The following is a 20,937-nucleotide window of genomic DNA, read 5'->3' on the forward strand; positions in this document are numbered from 1 at the left end:
TAAATAGTTTTAACATTTTAGAATATTTATCTTACTTATACTTATAATACTTATAATGCATATCTGAATATTCATTTTGATACTCAAGATATTTATGCAATATAATTATTTAATTAAAAATAATTATTTAAAATTATCTTATTTTTCTAAGTATCTACAGATTTGTGCACCTGAAATAATAATAATATAATGTAATAAATTATCCATCGAGAAGAAACTTTATTCTCTCGTACAAACGTAACAAATTGTGTTAGAATCTGCTATTTATATATTGTACATCATGATATACATATATATATATATATATATATATATATATAAAAGTAAGTCTTCATCATTACTTTGGACTTCTAAATACACGTTTTAGGCACTAGAAAGTGTTAATAAAAAGTTTTAGTATTTTATCTTCCTAGTAATAATTCTTAAAATAAATAACTTATTTTGATTTGAGTAATATACTGCATAATATACTGCATATCAATAAAATATTATTAATAACATATTGCAAAATATTCGATATATTCGAATTTTCTTTCAATCTCATGGCAAAATCAAATGAATAAATCATTTAAATCTAATATTATTTAATTTAATAATAAAAATTATATAAATTCTTTAACAAAAAAATTCATTTATATACAATGTTGTTTCTTTTGTGACAAACAAAAAGGAAAAAGCAACACACACACACACACACACACACACACACACACACACACACACACACACACACACACATATATATATATGTACATATATATATATATATATATATATATATATATATATATATTTATATTGTGTATAATTTTTACAATATTATTAAATGAGATATTATAAAATTCCACAAAAATTAATTTTCTAATACAAAATACTGTTGTACAAAACATTTTTTCTATATTTCTTAAAGAAATGAAACAAAATTATACATTATCCAACTATATGCAAGAAATAATTACATAATCTAAAATAAATTGATTTCTTATATTATTAATATTGAACATTTATGTGTAAACAATGTCTATACAATACATATTCTAAAAAGTCATTTTTTGGCAAAAGAGTTTCACAAAATGCAGTGAGTATCGAAAAGATTTATCAAAAATTTTAAATGTCAGTGTATTCTCAATTTATTTCAGTATTATGTCAAATATGATGTGATGTAAGATAAATATGATTTCGTACAAGTTATATAAAAAAATAGTACGAAATTTTCACCTATTTTTAAATGAGTATGTGGTATATACATTCATTGTGTATTTTATACAATCAAATCAAATTATTATAGCTCAATTTTATGTATAGTTATTTTACGACTGATTTAATCAATCTTAAAAAATAATTCATTATATTTTACTCTCAAACAATATATGGCATAAAACACAAGAACATATATTTCCAACTGATTATAATACTGTGATTTTTATTATTATTTTTATTAATATTTCTCTTTTTATATATCCAATATATATATCTTTACTAAATATATAGTTAAGTTAGTTTGTATTTTTAATATATTATTTCCACGTAAAGAGATGCCAAATAGTTTGTTTCGAGAATAAAACATGCTTTGTTTCGAAAAAAAGCAAAACTCACAGTAATGAAAGTGCCACGGATAATCACGAATCAGTCGGTACCACGCGTTGTGAACTCTGCGAATTTAAGTGAAACTTGCCATTGTGGTTTTTCGAAGAATACTTTTGAAGATTATAACCTGAAACATTGTGAAGGATATTTCTTTCAGAGCATTGTATGAATTTTCGGACCGATCAATCTCCTACGTCGGAATCGCCATCGCCTATGGCATAAAGGATATGGAAAGCAATTCCAAGAAGCGCAGTTCCTATAAGATCGCCAGCTGCTGTTAGATATGGTATCGCGGAACTATCCGGGTCCATACCTCTCGTCCACATCCAAACGACCATCAATTGCGCGATATACAACAATAAGATTACCTAGAAATAACATCAAGTATTTTTTGTTAAATTTTGTTTCACCTATAAAGCAGTTTATATCACAATAATTTATACAGATTTATAAAGCAGTTTATATCACAATAATTTATGCAAATTTACATTTATTGTACCTGCAACATTGCAGCAATTAAATATATTGTAATAAATATAGGCGTAAATGAGGTATGTCCTGCTTGAAGGTAACTAATAGTGTAACTAAAAATCAAATGCCCTGGTATCACCATCATTAATAATACCCTAGCTGTTCTCGCGTGTCCTCCTATAATAAAAATTCCTTAAGTTGTAATTTGCAAAACTTAAGTTTTATATGAACTTTTACGATAAACTGACCTTTTGTAAAAAATGCGTGGAATGGACTGATGCAAACGTTCAGCGTCCCTTGATCACCTGTGTGACGATCTTTGTGCAGAGACGTCGATATTCTACTGGCCTGAACGGCGGCCAAGTTTCCTCCAACGCCATTAATTACTAATTGAAAAACTGCTATACCTTTGTAACTCGATATAGTGTAATCCAAGATCAGTCCACCGAGACTGAAATCAATATCATTTATTGAATTGTGCGTTCATCTTCTAAAAATTTTTGTCACAAACACACATGTGCATTACCTGCTTATTAACATCGCGGATATCACAGGCGTCCAGCCATAATCCAATACTTCTTTAGTAAATGGATTTCTGGCTGCTATATAACCCCACACAGGAGTCACGAATACACAAAATGCTATTAGCAATGGAGCTATCCATGGAGTATGATCTGAAGAAAATTATGTGCATTCCTGAAATATTCGAGTAATAAAAGTATCAGAAGATAAATCAATTTATATACCTATTGCGTTGTATAGCAAAGAAGCAATCCAGGATAAAAGAGCTAAAGTAGTTAAATCTCCTAAAGAGGCCGCGATCGGAGTAGCGACATTGTCAGGATTGATGTTCATTTGCCGCGATAATAGTATGACTGCGACCATTACAAGGCCCAGCAAAAAACTGGCTACAGAAGCAGTGACCAAGGCACTGGCACATAGTAAAAGCCCATGATGAATGTCGAAGTGAGCCTCTGGGACCCAACCGAGGATCACAGCGGCTAAGGAGGCTAGCAAACCCACCACCATAGCTTGACATTGGATTAAAGCCAAATTTCCAACAATTAATGTCCACTGTTGTTTCTTTGTATCCATTTGACCTAAATTAGCCTGGGTTGACAATCTGGAGGCCAACGTCATCTCCAGGTTTCCTTTTAGGCCCAATAATGCAGGAACTAATATGTATACCTCGGATACCACCTGATATACTGACCAATGCTGAAATTTAACACAACATTTGTAAATAATCAAACTTGTCATTTCTTAGTTTATAATATATATTATAAGATTAGCTTATATATTTAATTCTTTATAAAATTAGAGTAAAATTTTTAATAAACTAAAGATTATACTGATATTGTATTTTATAAATAACTTGTTTTTTTATAGAAAAATATGCGTGAAGTTATAGCATGAAGTTAATGTATAATTTATCATATCTTTATAATAATAGAAAGGCGATTTTCGATACCTGTACAACATCTAGAAGCAAACTAGCGGCGACCATACCGAAGCCAGCAAGTAGAAAGGGTATAAACATTTGGATAGATATAGACCAGACGCTTTCATCGTCTGCACTCTTCACCTCGCTCTTTTGGCTGTCCCTTTTTCCACTACTGTAGATGATGCTGTCGGTGTTGACTGACGATGGTATAAGCCGTTGTATATCACTCCTTTCGCTATCATCACTTTCATCCTCGGAACTGATTTCCAATTCCATGTTGTTGATATCGGCGATATTCGAAACGAAGAGCTCGTCACTGCCCAATCCTACCATTTTATTTCGCGGTGAATTGCTTTTTCTTAAATTTCTATGACGGAGTTTACTGTGTTCATAGTAATCTTCTTGTATCTTCGCATGGCTCATCCTCGTTAACTGTCCTTTTGCAAATCACCGACGAATGCTACGACCAAAAATAAAATTGTTTATTCAACAGATCTAAATAAAGATAATTTTCGATTAGATAACGACAAAAAACAGACTGAGGTTAATATTTTATGATAAGAAACACTTTAACAAAAGCACACATCATATAATTCTCTCAAAGTATTTATATTTTAATTTACTATTAATAAAAATGAATATGTATACAAAAAATTAATATTTATTATATTAAGAAATTTCTATAAAAATAAAATTACCGGAAAATTATTGGAATATTATGTTTGTAAATAATAATTAAATACTAATTATAAATAAAAAATTAATAATAATTAATATTATAAATATTATGAATTTTTTTCTGTGAGAGTACCGTTATTCTAATATTGGTGATGACTTGAGTGTTTAACTAAAGCTACATTTAAGCGACAGATATATTTCATCATGTCAGTTCTAGCTTGGCTCTGTTGTAGATCTAATTCTAATTTAAACCTGACATGCTACTTTTGCAAGTCGTTGTCTCTCTCTCTCTCTCTCTCTCTCTCTCTCTCTCTCTCTTATTTAGTCTCATCATAGAGTCTTGTACATAATTAGAAACAAATTGTATAATATATATCAGTATAGATGACTATACATAAATTTATATTACAACAAATCAATTTAATACTCATATTATAAAAACTTCAAAGTTTTTTGGTTTACTTAATACATCCTGATTTTTGTATAAAAAATTTTATAACAATGTATAAATAAGTCTTATATTGTACAATTTTTATAAATAATCAATGAATTCAATTGATAAACAAATGAGCAACTTAAATTATGTAAAAATAATGAGAAATAATTAAAACATAATAGTTAAAAAATTAATAATGATAATTTATATAATAATTTTTTATAGATTATGTGTATGATACGTACTTGTTACAAATAATACATTATTAAGGTTTAATATATATGTGAAATGAGTACGCAATATTATCTTTATGCTGAAATGGTTTCGATCAAGTTTTTTCAAATAGTTCATAATCATTTGCATAAGTAAAATATTAAATTATATTTATATTTTACAAAAAACAATTTTTTTTCTCAATATAAATAAATTTTAATACAATGTAATATTTTATCAAGAGAAATACAATAGTTGCGACTGTGGTTTAAAACAGATATGCAAAAACGTATGCAAATAAAATGACTCATAAAAAGGTGTTATCAACTTTTAAGGAATATTTTATACAAATGCAAAATAAAATCGATAAATACACTATTTCTTCCATCAAGTTCTATCTGACATCTAAAATAAATTTAAAAAAATATATAATAATCTCAAATAATCTAGATATCTAATAATTTTTAAATTATATCTTATCTGGTGCTCTAAAATATTATATATGACATTCTCCATGTTATAATCTCAAAGTTTTTTGAAGTTCCAATTCCTAATATATTCATAAATTCCCCAAAAAACTGTTTTGAAGAAAATATTTCAATTTATTTCATTATATTGAAAGGAAATTCATTCTTTCATACTTCGAAATATACGCACACTAAACACTATAACCTCTACAACAAAACTGAGACAATTATCGTACAATGCACACTATTCTAAGCATAAATACCTCTACCATATTTTTGAAATAATTCTTATAAAAGACTTTCGAAGTTTTAAAGTGAAAAAGGGAGTTTTTTTTAATCTCCAAATATTTGAGCCCGGCCGCCATAACCTTGCCACGTACCTCGAATATGCAGCTGTCTTTTTTCGCGTTCGGCTCCATCGGCAGAGCGTGAGCACAGTTTCCGCGTGTAATGCTCAGGATTAATTATGTATATTCCTCAAAAACAAAGTCCTTCGACTACTTCCTGTCCCTACTTCCTAACCCACTGATAACCGCACCATGTATTTACTTTCACACCTACGCGCAATTATCTATCGCGTGTATGCCATGACATCGGGCATCACACATATCACATACAGCTTCGAGACTATCGAACGTCACGCCGCTTGCGATTCTCGAAGTCGCAATCGTTTATTCGTATATGTTGCTCGTACCAAGTGCCGGCCGCTCTTATATCGTGGAGTTTTATTCCGCTTTTTATTAAAGTTTGTGTAAATTCGTGTCGGTGTATTTAGATACAGTGTTTTTCGATTACTCGAAATAAACATTGCGACAAATCGGGTAAATACGGGTCGAACGTAATAATAATATGGATATCGGAATAAGCGATGATTGCACAGGTGCGTGAATGTAATAAGTTATACATTATAAGATGAGGTGCGTATAAAATCAGAGCAATATAAGCCAATTTTATGTAGTTGAGAAGAATGTATAATAAATAATAAAGAGAATAATATAGTTATTTTTTATGTTACAGATCGAAAATATATAATTTGTGTCAATTTAAGATGCGTTTACTGTTCGAATAACCATAAGGATCATTTTTGCGTGTCAAAGGTATCGGATTTGAAACGTTATTTTATATTAAATATTTTAATCCAATTATAACAATTTTATAATATAAATTTACACATACATGTTGTAGATGTATTTGTTCGACGCATTTCGTTTCATTTTTTGCTTATGTATGTACATATACACATACACACCATGCGCGCGTGCGTCTCTCCCTCTCTCTCTTTCTTACTCTTTCTTTTTTTACACATTCTTTCCACAACTTTCTCTTTAAACAAAAATTATTTTATTTATTGCTCTTATTGCGTTAGCAATACAAAAATATTTTATTTCACGAAATAATTATCTTATCTGCGAGCCTGTAAATTAAATTATAAAAGATACAATTTTATATATTCTTTGTATGTTATTAATAATAGTATATTAGAAATAGATAAAATAGATAAAATTATAGAAATTAAAGAAAAATATTTTTTAAAATTTTAATTAAAAATATAATATGTTGTAGTATAATAATTAAAAAATTAAAAGTACATGTTTAATTAATTAATTAAGCTAAATTTAGGAAAATATTTTTTTTCTAATATTATAAATAATATAATGTACAAAGAATATATATGTTTAAAATTTTATTTTTTATAATTTAATTTACAGGATTACAAGCGAGATATTTATTTCGTGAAATAAAATATTTTTTATTTCTTAGAGCAATAAATAAAATATATTTTTCATTTACAAACTTGCTACATATATACATATATATTGTACATACATATACATATAAATTAATATATACAATAAATATAATATAAAAATAATACAAAATCTAAGAAAATAATATTAAATTAAAAAATATATATAAATATATATAAATATTATAAATATACATATATAAAAATAATTATATTATTACATTATTATATTATTAAATTATATATATGTAATAATATAATTATATTATTACATATATAATTAATAATTAATTAAATTAAAAATATATGTATTTGTTTGTTTAGGTATGCGAAAATTCAAGGCTTGGATTTTACGGCTTGGATTCTACGCTTCTACATTTACAAAAAATTGCTGCGTTTGGTGAGTTTTTTTCGGTTGTGCTTTTTTTAATTCTCAAAGAGAGAAAAAAGAAGTATAAAAACTCTGTGATAATATAAAATTATGCTGAGCTGTAAACCGATGCCCAAAGTTTACAAACTTGCTATAGAAATAATTTGCCAATTTAAAAATATTTTGTATTACGTATAACCGAATTATCTCGTTCGCGCATATTTTCTTACATTAATTATTTGCGCAACACGTGTTTTGCGATTATCGAACAGTAAACTTTATATTGAATACATTCATCTCGTCACAGTATTATTTCTTATAATAACCTGCAGACGTATAGGGCACACACACATAAATACACATACACATGAATTGACACAGATAAATCTTATTATATTAATTGTATAAAATGTGCTATGCTTACAAATTAAGATATCAGAATTATTTTATCACTTATCATGTATTAGTTGATGTATCAGTTGCTTCAAAATATACGGCCTTTTCGAGAGTTAAACACGAGATTCGTTACTTGAGTTAGACTATCCGTCTTTGAATCCCATTGCCAGTGTGCAGTGCTTGAAATACCTTATGTCTGGGCGAGATTAGGCATAGTGCCCATTACGTACTCGCATTAACAATACCGCGCAACGCCTTGAACAGACTAGGTGTCTGTTCTTTATTCGAGTAGAAAATTGACATAATGTTAAATCGTGAGAGAGTTGCTCGAGATTAAAATAATTTCGGTTCAACGTTGCATAGTGATATCGTTTTAACACAATGCTTTTTGTGTTGTGTGTGTAAGAACTTTTAATTTAAGGATTCAAAAAACAATTTTTGAAGAACTTGTTGAGGTAAGTACTTGAATTTTTAACAATTATATTTAATTGTTTAATTAGATATTAATATTTTATTTTATTTATTAAAATATATGTAAAATAATAATATTTAAAAAATTGCAAATAAGTTTTTTTTTGTAATTAATAATATAACATGTAACGTGCTAAATTAGAAGATAATTGTCTTTTTTTGATAAAAATAAAATAAGTTATTAAATGCAAGTAGAGTTTGTCGCGGTAGGGTTTACTTATTAGCGATTGCGGTTTACAGTGTGTTACAGAATGTGCGCACGTGATTTCCGTGTTGTAATATTCTAAAACGATGGTCCATATATATACTTTGGCAGTTATATAATCAATCGGCTTTACACGTTACAATACTGAAATACTCATTCTTGTATGCAGATACATTATGTAATAGAAACAGCTGTCGGATGAAGAAAATTATTTTCAATTAAAAGTCATGTTTTATTTTATTTTATTCTTGAAATATTAATATTTTGATCTTAATTTATAAAATTGCGACCACTTATTTAATTGAAACAAATTATATTTATCTCACAAAAATGTTTTGCTTTACTTATTCTGTTTATTTTAGTTTCTTTGACGAGATGGGTCGAAGAAAAAAAAATTCAAAAAAATTCTCGGACAATCAGAAAATTTGCGAGAATAAAATATCAGAAAAATTGAATTCTAATAAAAAAGAGGAAAAAACAGAAAAAAGAGAAGAAGATTCATCTATTCTCAAAGATACAATCACTGTCTATCAGCGTTTGAAATTGTCACTCGTATCTTCAATGCAACATCGGTCGCCGGATGACAGTGACGAAGAGGAAGATGCCGCCGTGCTAAACTTCTGGCCGCGTTTTGTCTTTGTGTCAAACTTATGCTTAATATGCATGGAACGATCGGAGGAGGTTTGCGAATCTTGCGGCATGGTTTCTTACTGCACTGTCAAACACAAGAAGCAAGGGTGGCAGAAGCATCGCGAATTGTGCCAAGTTCTCACTGATGTTTGCACGAACGGAAAAGGCTTGTCGTTCCTGCCGGATCTCACCGCGGATGATTATCGCGTTTATCGACTGAAACTGATCGAGATTGTAGAATGTCGTTTGAAAAGACTTCTTGAACCTTGGGAGAAAGAGATCCTTCTTTATCCTCGCGTTTGTTGCAGCTGCCGCTATTTTTCGAAGGTTCTGAAATACTGTCCGACATGTGGAATCGAATTATTCTGCGAGAATCACGATGACAAACACGAAGAATGGTGTCGAGACTTCCAGGTGTTTCGAAGAGTGTTATTTATGCAGCACAAAAATGGTCACGTAGATCCTGAAATACCAGATACTTTTCAGAATAGTCCGCTTTACCTGCCGGATAATTTTGACTTGTTAATGGTACAACTTTATAATCGTTCGACATATTATTGCGACATGGATTGTTACACCTATTGCAGTCTCTCTCATATATCGACTATTCCGTTGACGACTCTGTATTCCATGCAAATCTCTTGTCGGGATTGGAAAACTATCGATACCTTTGTGATTCACGTGATAGGCGCCGAGTTTCAATTTGAGTGCATAAATTTGCACGTGTGGGAGAAATTCTTTCTACATCTTCTTCCGAATTTAAAGCATCTCAGATTAATGTTCATTGGCCCGGAATTAAGACTGCCGGCAGTGCCATTAGATCTTTTGACCACTGTGAAACTCTGTTCGACTTGCAAATCGTTCGGTCGACGCGTGAACATTTCGTTTCATCCCGGAAAATTCTACCACAATTTTTGTCGTTCCAAACAGTTTATAAAACCGCATCTCGTATGTCTCTTTAATCCAGGTCTTTATCGGGAAACTGGGTTTGAAGGTAGAGATACGTGGCCGGAAACGATAAAAGAATTCTGCAAAACGAAAGTTCCTGTTTGCGTAACGTCTTATACGAAGCACGAAATTCCGCGAGAAATGATCAGAATAAAATCGATTATTGACGTAGAGACAATTTTGGAGCCAAAAAGAAATCCATTTGCCTCGATCAAACCTGATAGAAACTTTGTCAGTGATGATGCAGTGCCACTTATCTACAAAAATTATTATTTCGCTATTATTAGAGGAAAATTATAAACAGATTTATACAAAATATTTTTTTCTTGAATTTCTTTTGCATTTAATTCAATATTTTTCTGGGATTTTAAATTTATTTATCTATATAAAATATACTATTAAATACTATAAAATATATAATTTTTTATACTTTTCAGTATTACTTCTCTTTTTTTTTCTTGTATATGCTCAATGTCTGCGAAATTTAATAAAAAATTGTTGTATAACAAAGGTAAATTGTTAAATTCAATATAGGTAATACTTATAAAAATATTTGTTGTTATCAAATTGTAGTTTCTATTTTTAGCTAAATTAGATTACTTTATCTATCTACAGAATAAGTGTGATAAGATATTATATTATAATGTAATTATTATATCATAAAGTATTATTACAAAACGATATAATGAGGAACTTTATTTCAATCATAATTCTATAATAATTTATATATATTGTAATTGCATAATCAAAACATCTGACAAGCCGAAATTGTTTTATCAATTTATAACAAAATATATTTTTGTGATGCTACACAAATTTGTATTCACTTTGTATAAGTAACATGTCAAAGTACAAAAGGTACATAAAACTATTGTATTTCTCTTATATTTCAAAAAACAATATTTATAATTTTTTTCTTATTACATTCATTTTTTATTTTATATGTATAATCTTATCTGTATATATATATATATATATATATATATATATATATATATATATATATATGTTTTTAGTAAAACTAACTGTATAAAAAATATTAAAATTTTCTTAATAATTTTTTGGTAGTATGAATGATATTTTTATTCGAAAGTCATCATTGTCTTAAAAATAATTATCACGTCAAATTACTTGTTGCAATTAAATCGTGATCATTGTTTGTACCTTAAATATTACAATAAATAAAATTATAAGAAAGTTAACATATCAATAATTAAAATGTAATTACATCTACAAAAAATAAGCGAAGTAAATTATGAAGTCATCGTATACAATATTTGCAATCGCGATTTAGTTTAACTTATTAAATACTTTATACGTTTATGTCGTAAAAGGAAGTATGAATGTTGTTATTAACAAAGTTTATAGCAGATGCGAGAAAAAGATAACATCCGTAAAATAAACATTATTTGTACTAAATTATCAAAATTAGTTTTTCTCGCAACGGCATACATAATCATTTTATTTTGACTAAAGAAATGTGTAATCGGTAAAAAAAATTATCAGAGTCGTATAAATACCATCGTCAATAAAAAGCTTATGAGAGCTGTGAACGATATAGTGTTTTGTCCTGCCGAATTCAACTTGTTATTTGTTGGTGTTTTATTAACATCGTAAAAGTAACGATGGTAAGCGTTGTCGCAATGAGACGGCCAATCTTTAAAGCACGCTGCGTATGCTACGGCGTGAGCGATATAATTTTGTTCAAAAGTACCTCGGAATAAATGCGCGTAAGGACCTGTAAAAGATTTTATTATTTATTTTATTATATATTGTTTCTAGAAATTATTCACTGAAAATAAATAATTGCCATGTTATTTTACTCAAATTAATTCTATTGATGTGAACAATTATGTACGTACAAAAAACCAGTATTTAAATGTAACATTTATTTTATTATATATTGTTTCATGAATTATTCACTGAACATAAATAATTGCCATGTTATTTTATTCAAACTAATTTTATTGATTTGAATAATTACGTGCAAAAAACAGTATTCAAGTGCAGCATGTTGTGCAGGCAAAAATACAATTTATATTCAATGACGCAAAAAGTCTTTTTTACTTTGTAGCTATAGAATAAAACCGCTTTCTTTAAAAAAATAATTAGAAGTAAATTGTTTTAAAAATTATAACTTTTAAAAGTGTAGAAATCTTACTGTTAGCGAACGAAAAAAAACTTTGTTAAGGAAAAAATTGTATTTCTTACCGATAGCATAAACTCCGACGTCTTCTCCGCCATGACTCTCATCCTTGAGGTACTTGCCAGCAAAGTGCATATAAAAGGGATCGTTGTGAGTCGAATCCTCGATGACGTTTCTCCAAGTCTCATTAACATTCTTGCTATCGTTTCTTCGATGATAAAAGAATCCAGGACCATTAGCGTAGGACAACGTCTCATAGGACTCCTGATTAGATTTGTTGGCGAAACCGAGAATGTCGTTGCCTCTTACGGGATATCCATTCAATGTGAATGAATGTGAATGATCAGCCGTGACGATGATTAATGTCTCTTCCAAGCTTACGAGTCGAAGAGCTACCTTGACCGCTTCCTCGAGTTCGTACAGCTCGCGCAATGCTAGTTTTGCCCAATTGCTATGATGAGCTAAATCGATCTTGCCACTCTCAACCTAGAGAATTATGTAAAAAAACAGAGAGTTAAAGAAAGAAAAAGAGCAAATTTTTTTCTAATTAATTTTGTTAATATTCCAATGCAAAGTTACAATCTTCTATAAGACTTTGAACTTAGGCAAAGATTATAGGCTTTCAAATTACGCATAGAATAATGCGTTCAAATAATACGACCTCGACGAGCATCCGGGAAGACGAAACCCTAAGAACATGTGTCTAGAAACGTATTATGAATGCGAAAATGGTCATTACCGCGTAATTTACATAAGAATCGTATCATCATCAATTCATCAAGATTTTGTAGTATACAGTCTCGATTAACGTTTTTATCTTATTAATATTATTTTAATATTCATCAAGCGTTATTCTCACATAATGTTCCGCATCGCAATCTATCTTGCGTTTGGTATAAATATTTAACGTCGTTCAAAGTGACAATTACTGACCATTAGCAAGAATCCATTTTTGTTCTTCTTCAGCAATCTTATTGCCTGCGTCGTCATGTTCGCTAGCGAGGGAACCTCAGCACTTTTCACAGCGTGGTAGGGCATGTGATCAGGCGCGAAAACACCGAGAATGTGCGACGTGTTGTTAATGTCGATAGACATGAGGTCTTGCGTATTGTTGACGGCTTTTCCTCTGGTATGATTCGCTTGCCATTCTTTTATTAAATTTCTACCATCGGATCGCAGACAGGAACTGATATCAATTGGTTTCATGTTCACGCCCAAATATTGCGCACCGCCACCCATAATAACCTTTAGAAGACATTGTCAATATTATATACATACAAATCACACAAGTTACGTTTCTAGATCGTTTCAAATCCAAAATATGTAATATACATTGCATTGCAGTCTCAAGAAAAAATGCTATAAAGTAGACAAAATTGATAAATTTATATATCTATATTTTAGTTTATAATAATTATAATTTAAATTTGTTAAGTATTTATAATTTATTTGTTAAGTATAATAGCAAATTCAATTTGCTACTTGCTATTAATCTATTTTGGGATTATATTTTAATTTATTAAGGTGAACATGTAGATATAATAAATTACCTTAAATTGATTTCCTGGTTCATCCTCAATAAGTTGTCTGGCAATATCTTTGGTACAATTTCGCTGGTTGGTTGGTATCGAGGTATCGCACTCCCAGTCTCGGCTGTTAGTATGCGCATAAAGTCCCGCGGGAGTGGCGTGGGTGATACGAGTGGTGGTAACAAATCCTGTTAATTAATAGAACATGAATTATCTTGAAAATTTATTCATTATAGTAATAATAGCAGAGAGCAAAATTAATATTATATTAATTTTAAAATAGACTTTTTTTTTTTACATTTATTATACTAAGAAATTATTTTTGAAAATTATTAGTTTCTAACATTATACAATAAAGAGAATAAAATATATGTAATATATATAAAATTGTATATATTATGTTACGTTTATTGTCTGTCAGCAAAAGAGATATTTTTATGCTAATTTATTTGCATAAAAAGCTACTGGCGGGGTGCTAAGGCATAATGGGAAATAACGTGTTAAATATTAATCGAGTTTCTTAGATTATCACACAAAAAACTTCCATTATCTTACTAAAGTAGAAATCAGTCATGGGCGACCGATCGTCCTCGACAAGATAGAAGGTTGGCTCATGACCTTCTCGTTTATTGAGAAGACTTTCACTGTATATAACCTCAACAAGATCCACTCAGTACAACACTTACGTTAATGAAATAGCCGATCATGCATGACACGTGTTCTCTACAGAATTGATACTGATTCATATACTATGCGGGTACAATATTCATATTCAAGCAGCTTTTAAAAACGTTTCTAATAATCACGGAAAAAGTTAAAATTTTTTTATATTAAATTTGGCAGTATTCGATCAAATATATTTTTAAGCTTGTATTTAAATAAGAAACATTTAATTAAAAGTATAAAAATATAGATCTTTTTAACTCACCAAATCCAACATTAGTATTAATATAAAAAATATAAATTATTTTTTATCATTAGATGTGAATTTAGAATTATTAATAATATTCCGATTTGGATTTGTGTGTTTCATATAAATTATAATTAAATACAAATTACATACATTACATTAAATACAAATACACACATTATCAAACAACCGTATAAATTTACTGTATCTATAACATGATATAATATAAACATTATGTATGCATATATATTGAAACACAGGAAAATTTATTACAATTTTTTAAAATAAAATTGTGAATATAAATGAGTCTGTAATTATATATATAAAATTTAATTTTATTATGCAAACTTATTTTATGTCAAAAAAAGCAAAAGAAAAGATTTGCTATCTCGCGAAATATCACGTTGTGTAGAAAATTTAATTAACTAATAATGATCAATATGATATATGAAAGATTTTAAATCTGTTTTCTAAGTCTATTTTCTTAGCCTCCTAAGAATTTTTATGATATTTAAATCTTAAGTGCAAATTTATGTCAAGGTTTGATCTCGTTATAATTATAGATTGATCAAATTTTTTATTTTATTCGTTAGTCGATTAAAATTTTAAACGGCAGTCGAAGGACAGGTCTATTATTTAATTAAAAGTTATCACGATTAAGTGATAACTTTTAATTAAATTAATTCATAATTAATTCTACTAAAGATTTTCTCAACAGAATTGTTTATAACTTATTATTAGACGATATTATATTAAATTATATATCTTGCCTAAAAAACTATTTTCTTATAATTCTAATTCTAAATTAACAGAGATACAAAAATGATATTTTTGTGCGATATCGTAACTTTTGATTGAATTATGATTTTGATCTTTTATCAGTGTATCATTATATTATTTATTTTGACGAAAATCTTTTATATGCAGTTATTAAATTTATTTGTTATTATGTAAATAATATATGATGTACTTAAATTTGTAAACAAATGAAAAGCATAAGCAAATTTGATAACTCACATAAGTCAAAATGTTTTAAGAAATAATTTATAGAAGTAAAATGTGAATCATTTTGAAATCTTTTAGGACCAATGTATTTAATAGTTTTTTTTTTTTAAATGTGTCTTTAGAAATCAAAGTTCTCACCTGTGTCCATGCCGGACTGTTGTGCCCAATTGGCTATGGTGGATAGTTTGCTAATTTCATTGAGTTTCTTATCACATTTTTTAGCTTCGGCTCTGCCATCCAATCCAATAACGTGATATCTGGTTTTTACACCGGAAAATATTGCAGTAGCCGTTCCGGCGGAATCAGGTACTTGTTTATCAACGTTGTAGGTCTATAAATGCGTAATCATAAGATTATTATTCGTATTATAAAATATATTTATTATTAAATATAATTTTGATAATATAACGTTGATTTCAAGAAACAGATTTTTATCGATATTATTGATAACTATTGAAAGTTTTGAAGTACAATATTTTATCAATATATTAAAAACAATGTTATCCTGTCTGATTAAATAAAATATATTAATTACGTTGTTGATGCACAATATAAATTAATATAAAACTTTACGTTTAGTCAGTAATTAGAAAATCAATGAAAATTAATTGTAATGTCATCATCACGTTTGTTATATTTTTTCAAAACTTAGCGTGTTCTTATCAAACGCGACGACGGAATTAAGAGGTTTGATGTGACAGAATTTTCAAATATCGTCGCGCTTCGCAAGACTGCCGCTGAGATTAAAAGCGCGATCGATGAGATTTAAATATCTACCTTGGCGAGACCGCTGTTGGGAAACTTCTCGAACTCGAGTTGGTATTCCTCACCGGCTTGACCATTACGCTGACCTACGTAGATTCGGCCGGCCGTGATGGTGGACAGGCCCATGCCGTCCCCGATGAAGATGATCACATTCTTGGCACGGTTTTCGTTGTTCCGGTGCGCCAGGATCTTGTGTAGGGTCTCTTGGCCGGACTTCAGCCAGAAGGACATATCTGATGAGAGATCAAAGTTTCGCCTCGTTGCCAGACTAATACTAATCGGTTGATCGTGATATTTGTAAGCAATACCAAAGCTTAAAAGTGGCATCAAAGAAGATGTCTGAGGGACATTACATTAAGATGTCTTTTAGATGGCTGCATCAATAACATTTGCATATATAACGTCTTAGTGTGAGACTCGTTTTTTAGATTAGATTTTTTTAGATTATTTTGTAGTAATCTTATCTGCGTTATGTATACAATAGAGGAAGCTTTACTCAACCAAAATTAACGGAAATAAGCAATCGTGTAAAACGTAAAACGTTATATTTAAATATTTATTTCGTTTGAATATTGAGTCTCCAAAGAAAATATTAAAGGATAAAATTTAAGAAATAAAATGTACATTATGCATTTTCTGATAAAATTTGTTGTGAACAATCTTGTATCGACAGAAGCTATTTTACGTGAACTGCATTTCAACAGGTTGATTAATTTACTTTTTGAACGTATAAATAGTATATTATTTAGCGGAATATCGATATGTAAAAATTTCGAAGTTATCGGTTCATATACAGTATTAACGATGATTAATAAAAAGCGAACTTTGTATGAATGACGGTCAATTTATCGATGTTTTATCATAAGATATTTTTTGCACAAGTTTGATTTGAGCAATAAGAAAACAAGCTTTTTCCTTTAAATGCTCTTTTTCCTTAAATTTATTAACACAAAAAGCATACATTGTTCGAAATTCTTTCTTTCTTTTTATATTTATTATATATTTAGAATTTGTAGTGTATTAATATTATATAATATTTGCCTAATAATATTATAATCGTGGAAAATAATTAGAAAAATATTAAATTTTAAGCACCTATCTACATATTCATCTATGATATATAATCAGAAATCAATCGCAATTTTAATACTTACTCAACTTTGGAATTCAATTTAGATAACAATTATTTTATAAAATGTAAATTATAACAAACCTTCGTAATCCGTGGATCCTTTATGTAGCGCTTTAGAAGCTTGAAAACCCGCTATGACGCAAAGTAACAAGATATATTGCTTCATTGTGTACGTCTTTTCTCTCTGCAACATATCGGATAAATAATGTACCATTATTTTCTGTAGAGGAACAATTATTAGATGTACAAATTAATTCTCGGCCCCTAAATTTAACCAGTTGTATCACTTATTTAAACTGAACACTTTTTGTCGCCATGTTAGGGTTTTGCAATACGAATTTAAAAAACTATAATACTCGATTCCGCAGCTAACACAAGAAGTAGTAAATAAGTATAATAAACATAATGACGTCCGATAAGCAGCATATTAGGCATTGTATGTTGTTCCGATCCCTACAACACTTAGTTGATTCACATTTTAAAACGCTCGAAGATGTTGATAAAAGTATTGGCAAATTTATTAATTTAAAACCCCCGTCTTTTTATCGAGAGAGGATTTGTCAGCTACTCATTCGATAACAAAAAGTGTATAGATTCTGATGGAGTAGTTCTTATTTCGTAGATTAAAATGTAACTTAATTTTTAGAAATAAACAATAAATTTATTTAAAAAAAGTCGAGAATTAATTTGTACACCTAATAATAAATAAATAAATAAATTAATTAATTAAATTGAAATAAATTTATTTTTATTTATTATTATATTTAATGAGAGGTCGAATAATAATTTATTATTATTGGTTATCATAATTATGAAAAACTTGTCGACATGACAGTACAAATACAAATGTCCTTCAAATATAAATGTTAGTTTATCGACACTTATTTTAACGGTATATTTTTTGTTTCAGTCATGGTTACCGCAATATATTATTTGTTTTAAAATTTATTTTAATTTAAAATATATTTTTATCTTATTTTTATTATTTAATCAAAGGTTTTGCTATGTAAATAATGCCAAATAAATAATTAATATAATATAAATGAATAACTAATATATTATAAAATTAATATAATAGTAATATAATATTAATATAAATAATATTTGAAAATAAACTCAAGCAAAAAATGTATATAATTTTTATTTATTTTGTGCACTTAAATAATTATTGTTGTATTATTTATCGTGTTTGTAAGTTTTGTTAATGTTCCTTGTTTCAGATAAATTCAGTACAAAAAAGTTTATTCTATGCAATTTGTTAAGTTAAATATTCATAAATTAGAATATCACAACTCGTAATTAGTCCTCGAAAATGCTTTGGAAAAAAATATTAGTTCTATTATATCAGCTTTATTTTTTTGCTTCACTGGCATTTTGACGCGTAGTGCGACGCCTATGCATAAATATCTGTCAGTTTCGTTTTTTTAATACTCGTAGTTACTGATTCGCGTTTACTGATACTGTAGTCAGAAAATCGCGGCTCACCCGATGAAATCAGCTGTTCCTAATTTGATACGCCATTAGCTTTGCGATTATCGTACGTGAGAAAGGGGAACTATAGAGGTCAGTTACCAAGCTAATAAAATTACTATATCACCGAATGCGTATCCTGCTTATATCAAGGAATTTCAACTCGGTATTTGCTCAAACAGTTTCTTCTTGTTTACATAAGCGGTTTAAATTGTTATCTTTTCTATGTCTCTGCTTTGAAGCAAGGCAATTATTGTGTAACTCTGTAATTTCTTTGCTTATATTATTATAGATACTTCGGTTTGAAAATTGGTTGATTACAACACTATGCATAATAATTGGAGGTAATTATGCAGTTACGGTGATTCGTTATATACGGTATTGTTATACGCGACATCTCGAATATTTCGAGGAGTAGTATAATTACTAACAAGTCAAAACGAATTTATAATTTTGTGTAGTACATTAGATAACATAGTATTAAATATTTTAAAATATATTTCTAGAAAATATACATTTTATAAAATATATTACATTTTTATATATTATATTTGTAATAATATTTATTAGTATTACAATTTTTACCATTGTTTCTATTAATTATTTGCTTTTTGAATTTTCTTTTTTTTTATATTTTCTATAAATCTAAGTCAATCAAAATTAATCTAAGTCATTCAAAAATTACATTAAATAAATTTCTAATAATTCCGTAACTTTTCAAAATGTCGCTCGAATGATATGTATAATATGTACCTACGATATTAGTGTATCTATATAGGGTTGTTCGTCGACCTAGTTCTTATCTCGTCACCTTCTCGGCATCTGCAAACTAACTATTCGACTCTTTACACGTGTTTCACTCCAAAGTACGGCTTTAATCTTGCATGTAGCAAACAAGAAATTAAGTTACACTTACCTGAGGCGTCTCGGGAAGGAATACGTGGATATGTATTTAATGTACTATATCACTTCTCGATAGTGTCTAATCAATCCACTTAAATCTGTCGATATGTCAATGTAGCGATGCCTCGACGATGGGTGACTTGAAGCGTGACATTCTCGGGAATGAAGCGCGCATAATGCAGGCAGCGTCCTTTAAATTTCGTCGCTTAATCACCGTTGTCGCTTCTCTGGGTCGATTGGTTGACGATAGAATCGTGACAAAAGCTGCCGGGGTTCTTTTTGAATTGCGCGACGTGGCCGGAAAACGTGAGTTTAAAGTCGAAGCAAGATACCGGAGTGAGCCAGCTTTGTCACTTTATATAGCGTTTCAAAGGCCGTGGCAGATTATGTGTGCACGAGGTGGCGAAGCGTGCAAGGGACACTGAGTACGCGGATTCTGTATGCGGAAAGGGAGGAGGCAGAGAGATCCCCCTCGTATGCTGCTAATCCGACCGTAATTGATAGGCTCCGTACCATTTTGTCTTATGTCCGCGATATGGATTAATTCGTGACACGAGGCATCTTATCGCGAAATCTTTTTCTGCCTCAAAGTAAATGAAGAAGAAATAATCTCTTTATTTTTATCTTTATCATCTTTATTTTATTTTAATCTGATACATTTTAATTATATAATGCATCAGTTATTTTGTTAACTTAATTGCATGTAAATACAAAGTCTTCTTTAAGAAACGTTCAAAACGAACTATTGTTTAGTAATATTTTTAAATATATAACACTAAATTTTTAGTAATTAAAATACAGTTTGAAATTCTGAGAAATGTCTGCTTCAATTTTAATAATAAAATTGCAGTATTTAATTGTGCCTTGAAAACTTTGCAAATATTTTTAATTGTTTTAAATTAAAAGAAAACACTTTTTAGATATAGTCTCTTGTAATATACTTTAATTAAAAGTATTCAATGAAAAAATTAAATCAAAAACTTAAATGAAGATTGAAAGTTTTAGAGCGTCATG

At 28.9% G+C, this 20,937-nt stretch overlaps 3 protein-coding genes across 11 annotated transcripts; 1 reads left to right on the top strand and 2 right to left on the bottom strand.

Annotated features, from left to right (window-relative positions):
• Nucleotides 1-1,300: 1,300 nt before the first annotated feature.
• On the bottom strand, nt 1,301-8,056 carry LOC140670493 (solute carrier family 41 member 1-like). 2 transcript variants are annotated; one of them, XM_072901117.1, is made up of 7 exons: nt 7,838-8,056; nt 3,530-3,962; nt 2,805-3,276; nt 2,585-2,732; nt 2,307-2,509; nt 2,087-2,235; nt 1,301-1,955 (listed from the first exon to the last, which is right to left on the bottom strand). In XM_072901117.1, exons 2-7 carry the CDS (start codon nt 3,923-3,925, stop codon nt 1,770-1,772), a joined length of 1,554 nt encoding a protein of 517 aa, XP_072757218.1. In that variant the 5' UTR covers nt 3,926-3,962; nt 7,838-8,056; the 3' UTR covers nt 1,301-1,769. The 2 variants fall into 2 exon arrangements, with proteins under 2 accessions (XP_072757218.1, XP_072757217.1); XM_072901116.1 differs by lacking the exon at nt 7,838-8,056 and adding an exon at nt 5,677-5,873 and having other exon boundaries at nt 1,305-1,955.
• A 10-nt stretch (nt 8,057-8,066) lies between these two features.
• Nucleotides 8,067-10,449, top strand: LOC140670494 (uncharacterized). The gene is made up of 2 exons (XM_072901118.1): nt 8,067-8,264; nt 8,848-10,449. The coding sequence occupies exon 2, from the start codon at nt 8,861-8,863 to the stop codon at nt 10,361-10,363; it is 1,503 nt and encodes a 500-aa protein (XP_072757219.1). The 5' UTR covers nt 8,067-8,264; nt 8,848-8,860; the 3' UTR covers nt 10,364-10,449.
• Nucleotides 10,450-11,201: 752 nt separating this feature from the next.
• LOC140670263 (alkaline phosphatase 4) lies at nt 11,202-20,347 on the bottom strand. Of its 8 annotated transcripts, none has more exons than XM_072900832.1 (9): nt 19,937-20,347; nt 19,778-19,849; nt 17,632-17,734; nt 16,431-16,651; nt 15,792-15,984; nt 13,760-13,926; nt 13,143-13,454; nt 12,275-12,695; nt 11,203-11,801 (listed from the first exon to the last, which is right to left on the bottom strand). In XM_072900832.1, the coding sequence occupies exons 3-9, from the start codon at nt 17,714-17,716 to the stop codon at nt 11,566-11,568; spliced, it is 1,635 nt and encodes a 544-aa protein (XP_072756933.1). In that variant the 5' UTR covers nt 17,717-17,734; nt 19,778-19,849; nt 19,937-20,347; the 3' UTR covers nt 11,203-11,565. The 8 variants fall into 8 exon arrangements, with proteins under 8 accessions (XP_072756937.1, XP_072756930.1, XP_072756933.1 ...); XM_072900833.1 differs by having other exon boundaries at nt 19,774-19,849; XM_072900830.1 differs by having other exon boundaries at nt 19,778-19,853.
• Nucleotides 20,348-20,937: the final 590 nt, after the last annotated feature.

This window comes from Anoplolepis gracilipes, chromosome 10 (genome assembly GCF_047496725.1).
Source record: "Anoplolepis gracilipes chromosome 10, ASM4749672v1, whole genome shotgun sequence".
Lineage (NCBI taxonomy): Eukaryota > Metazoa > Arthropoda > Insecta > Hymenoptera > Formicidae > Anoplolepis > Anoplolepis gracilipes.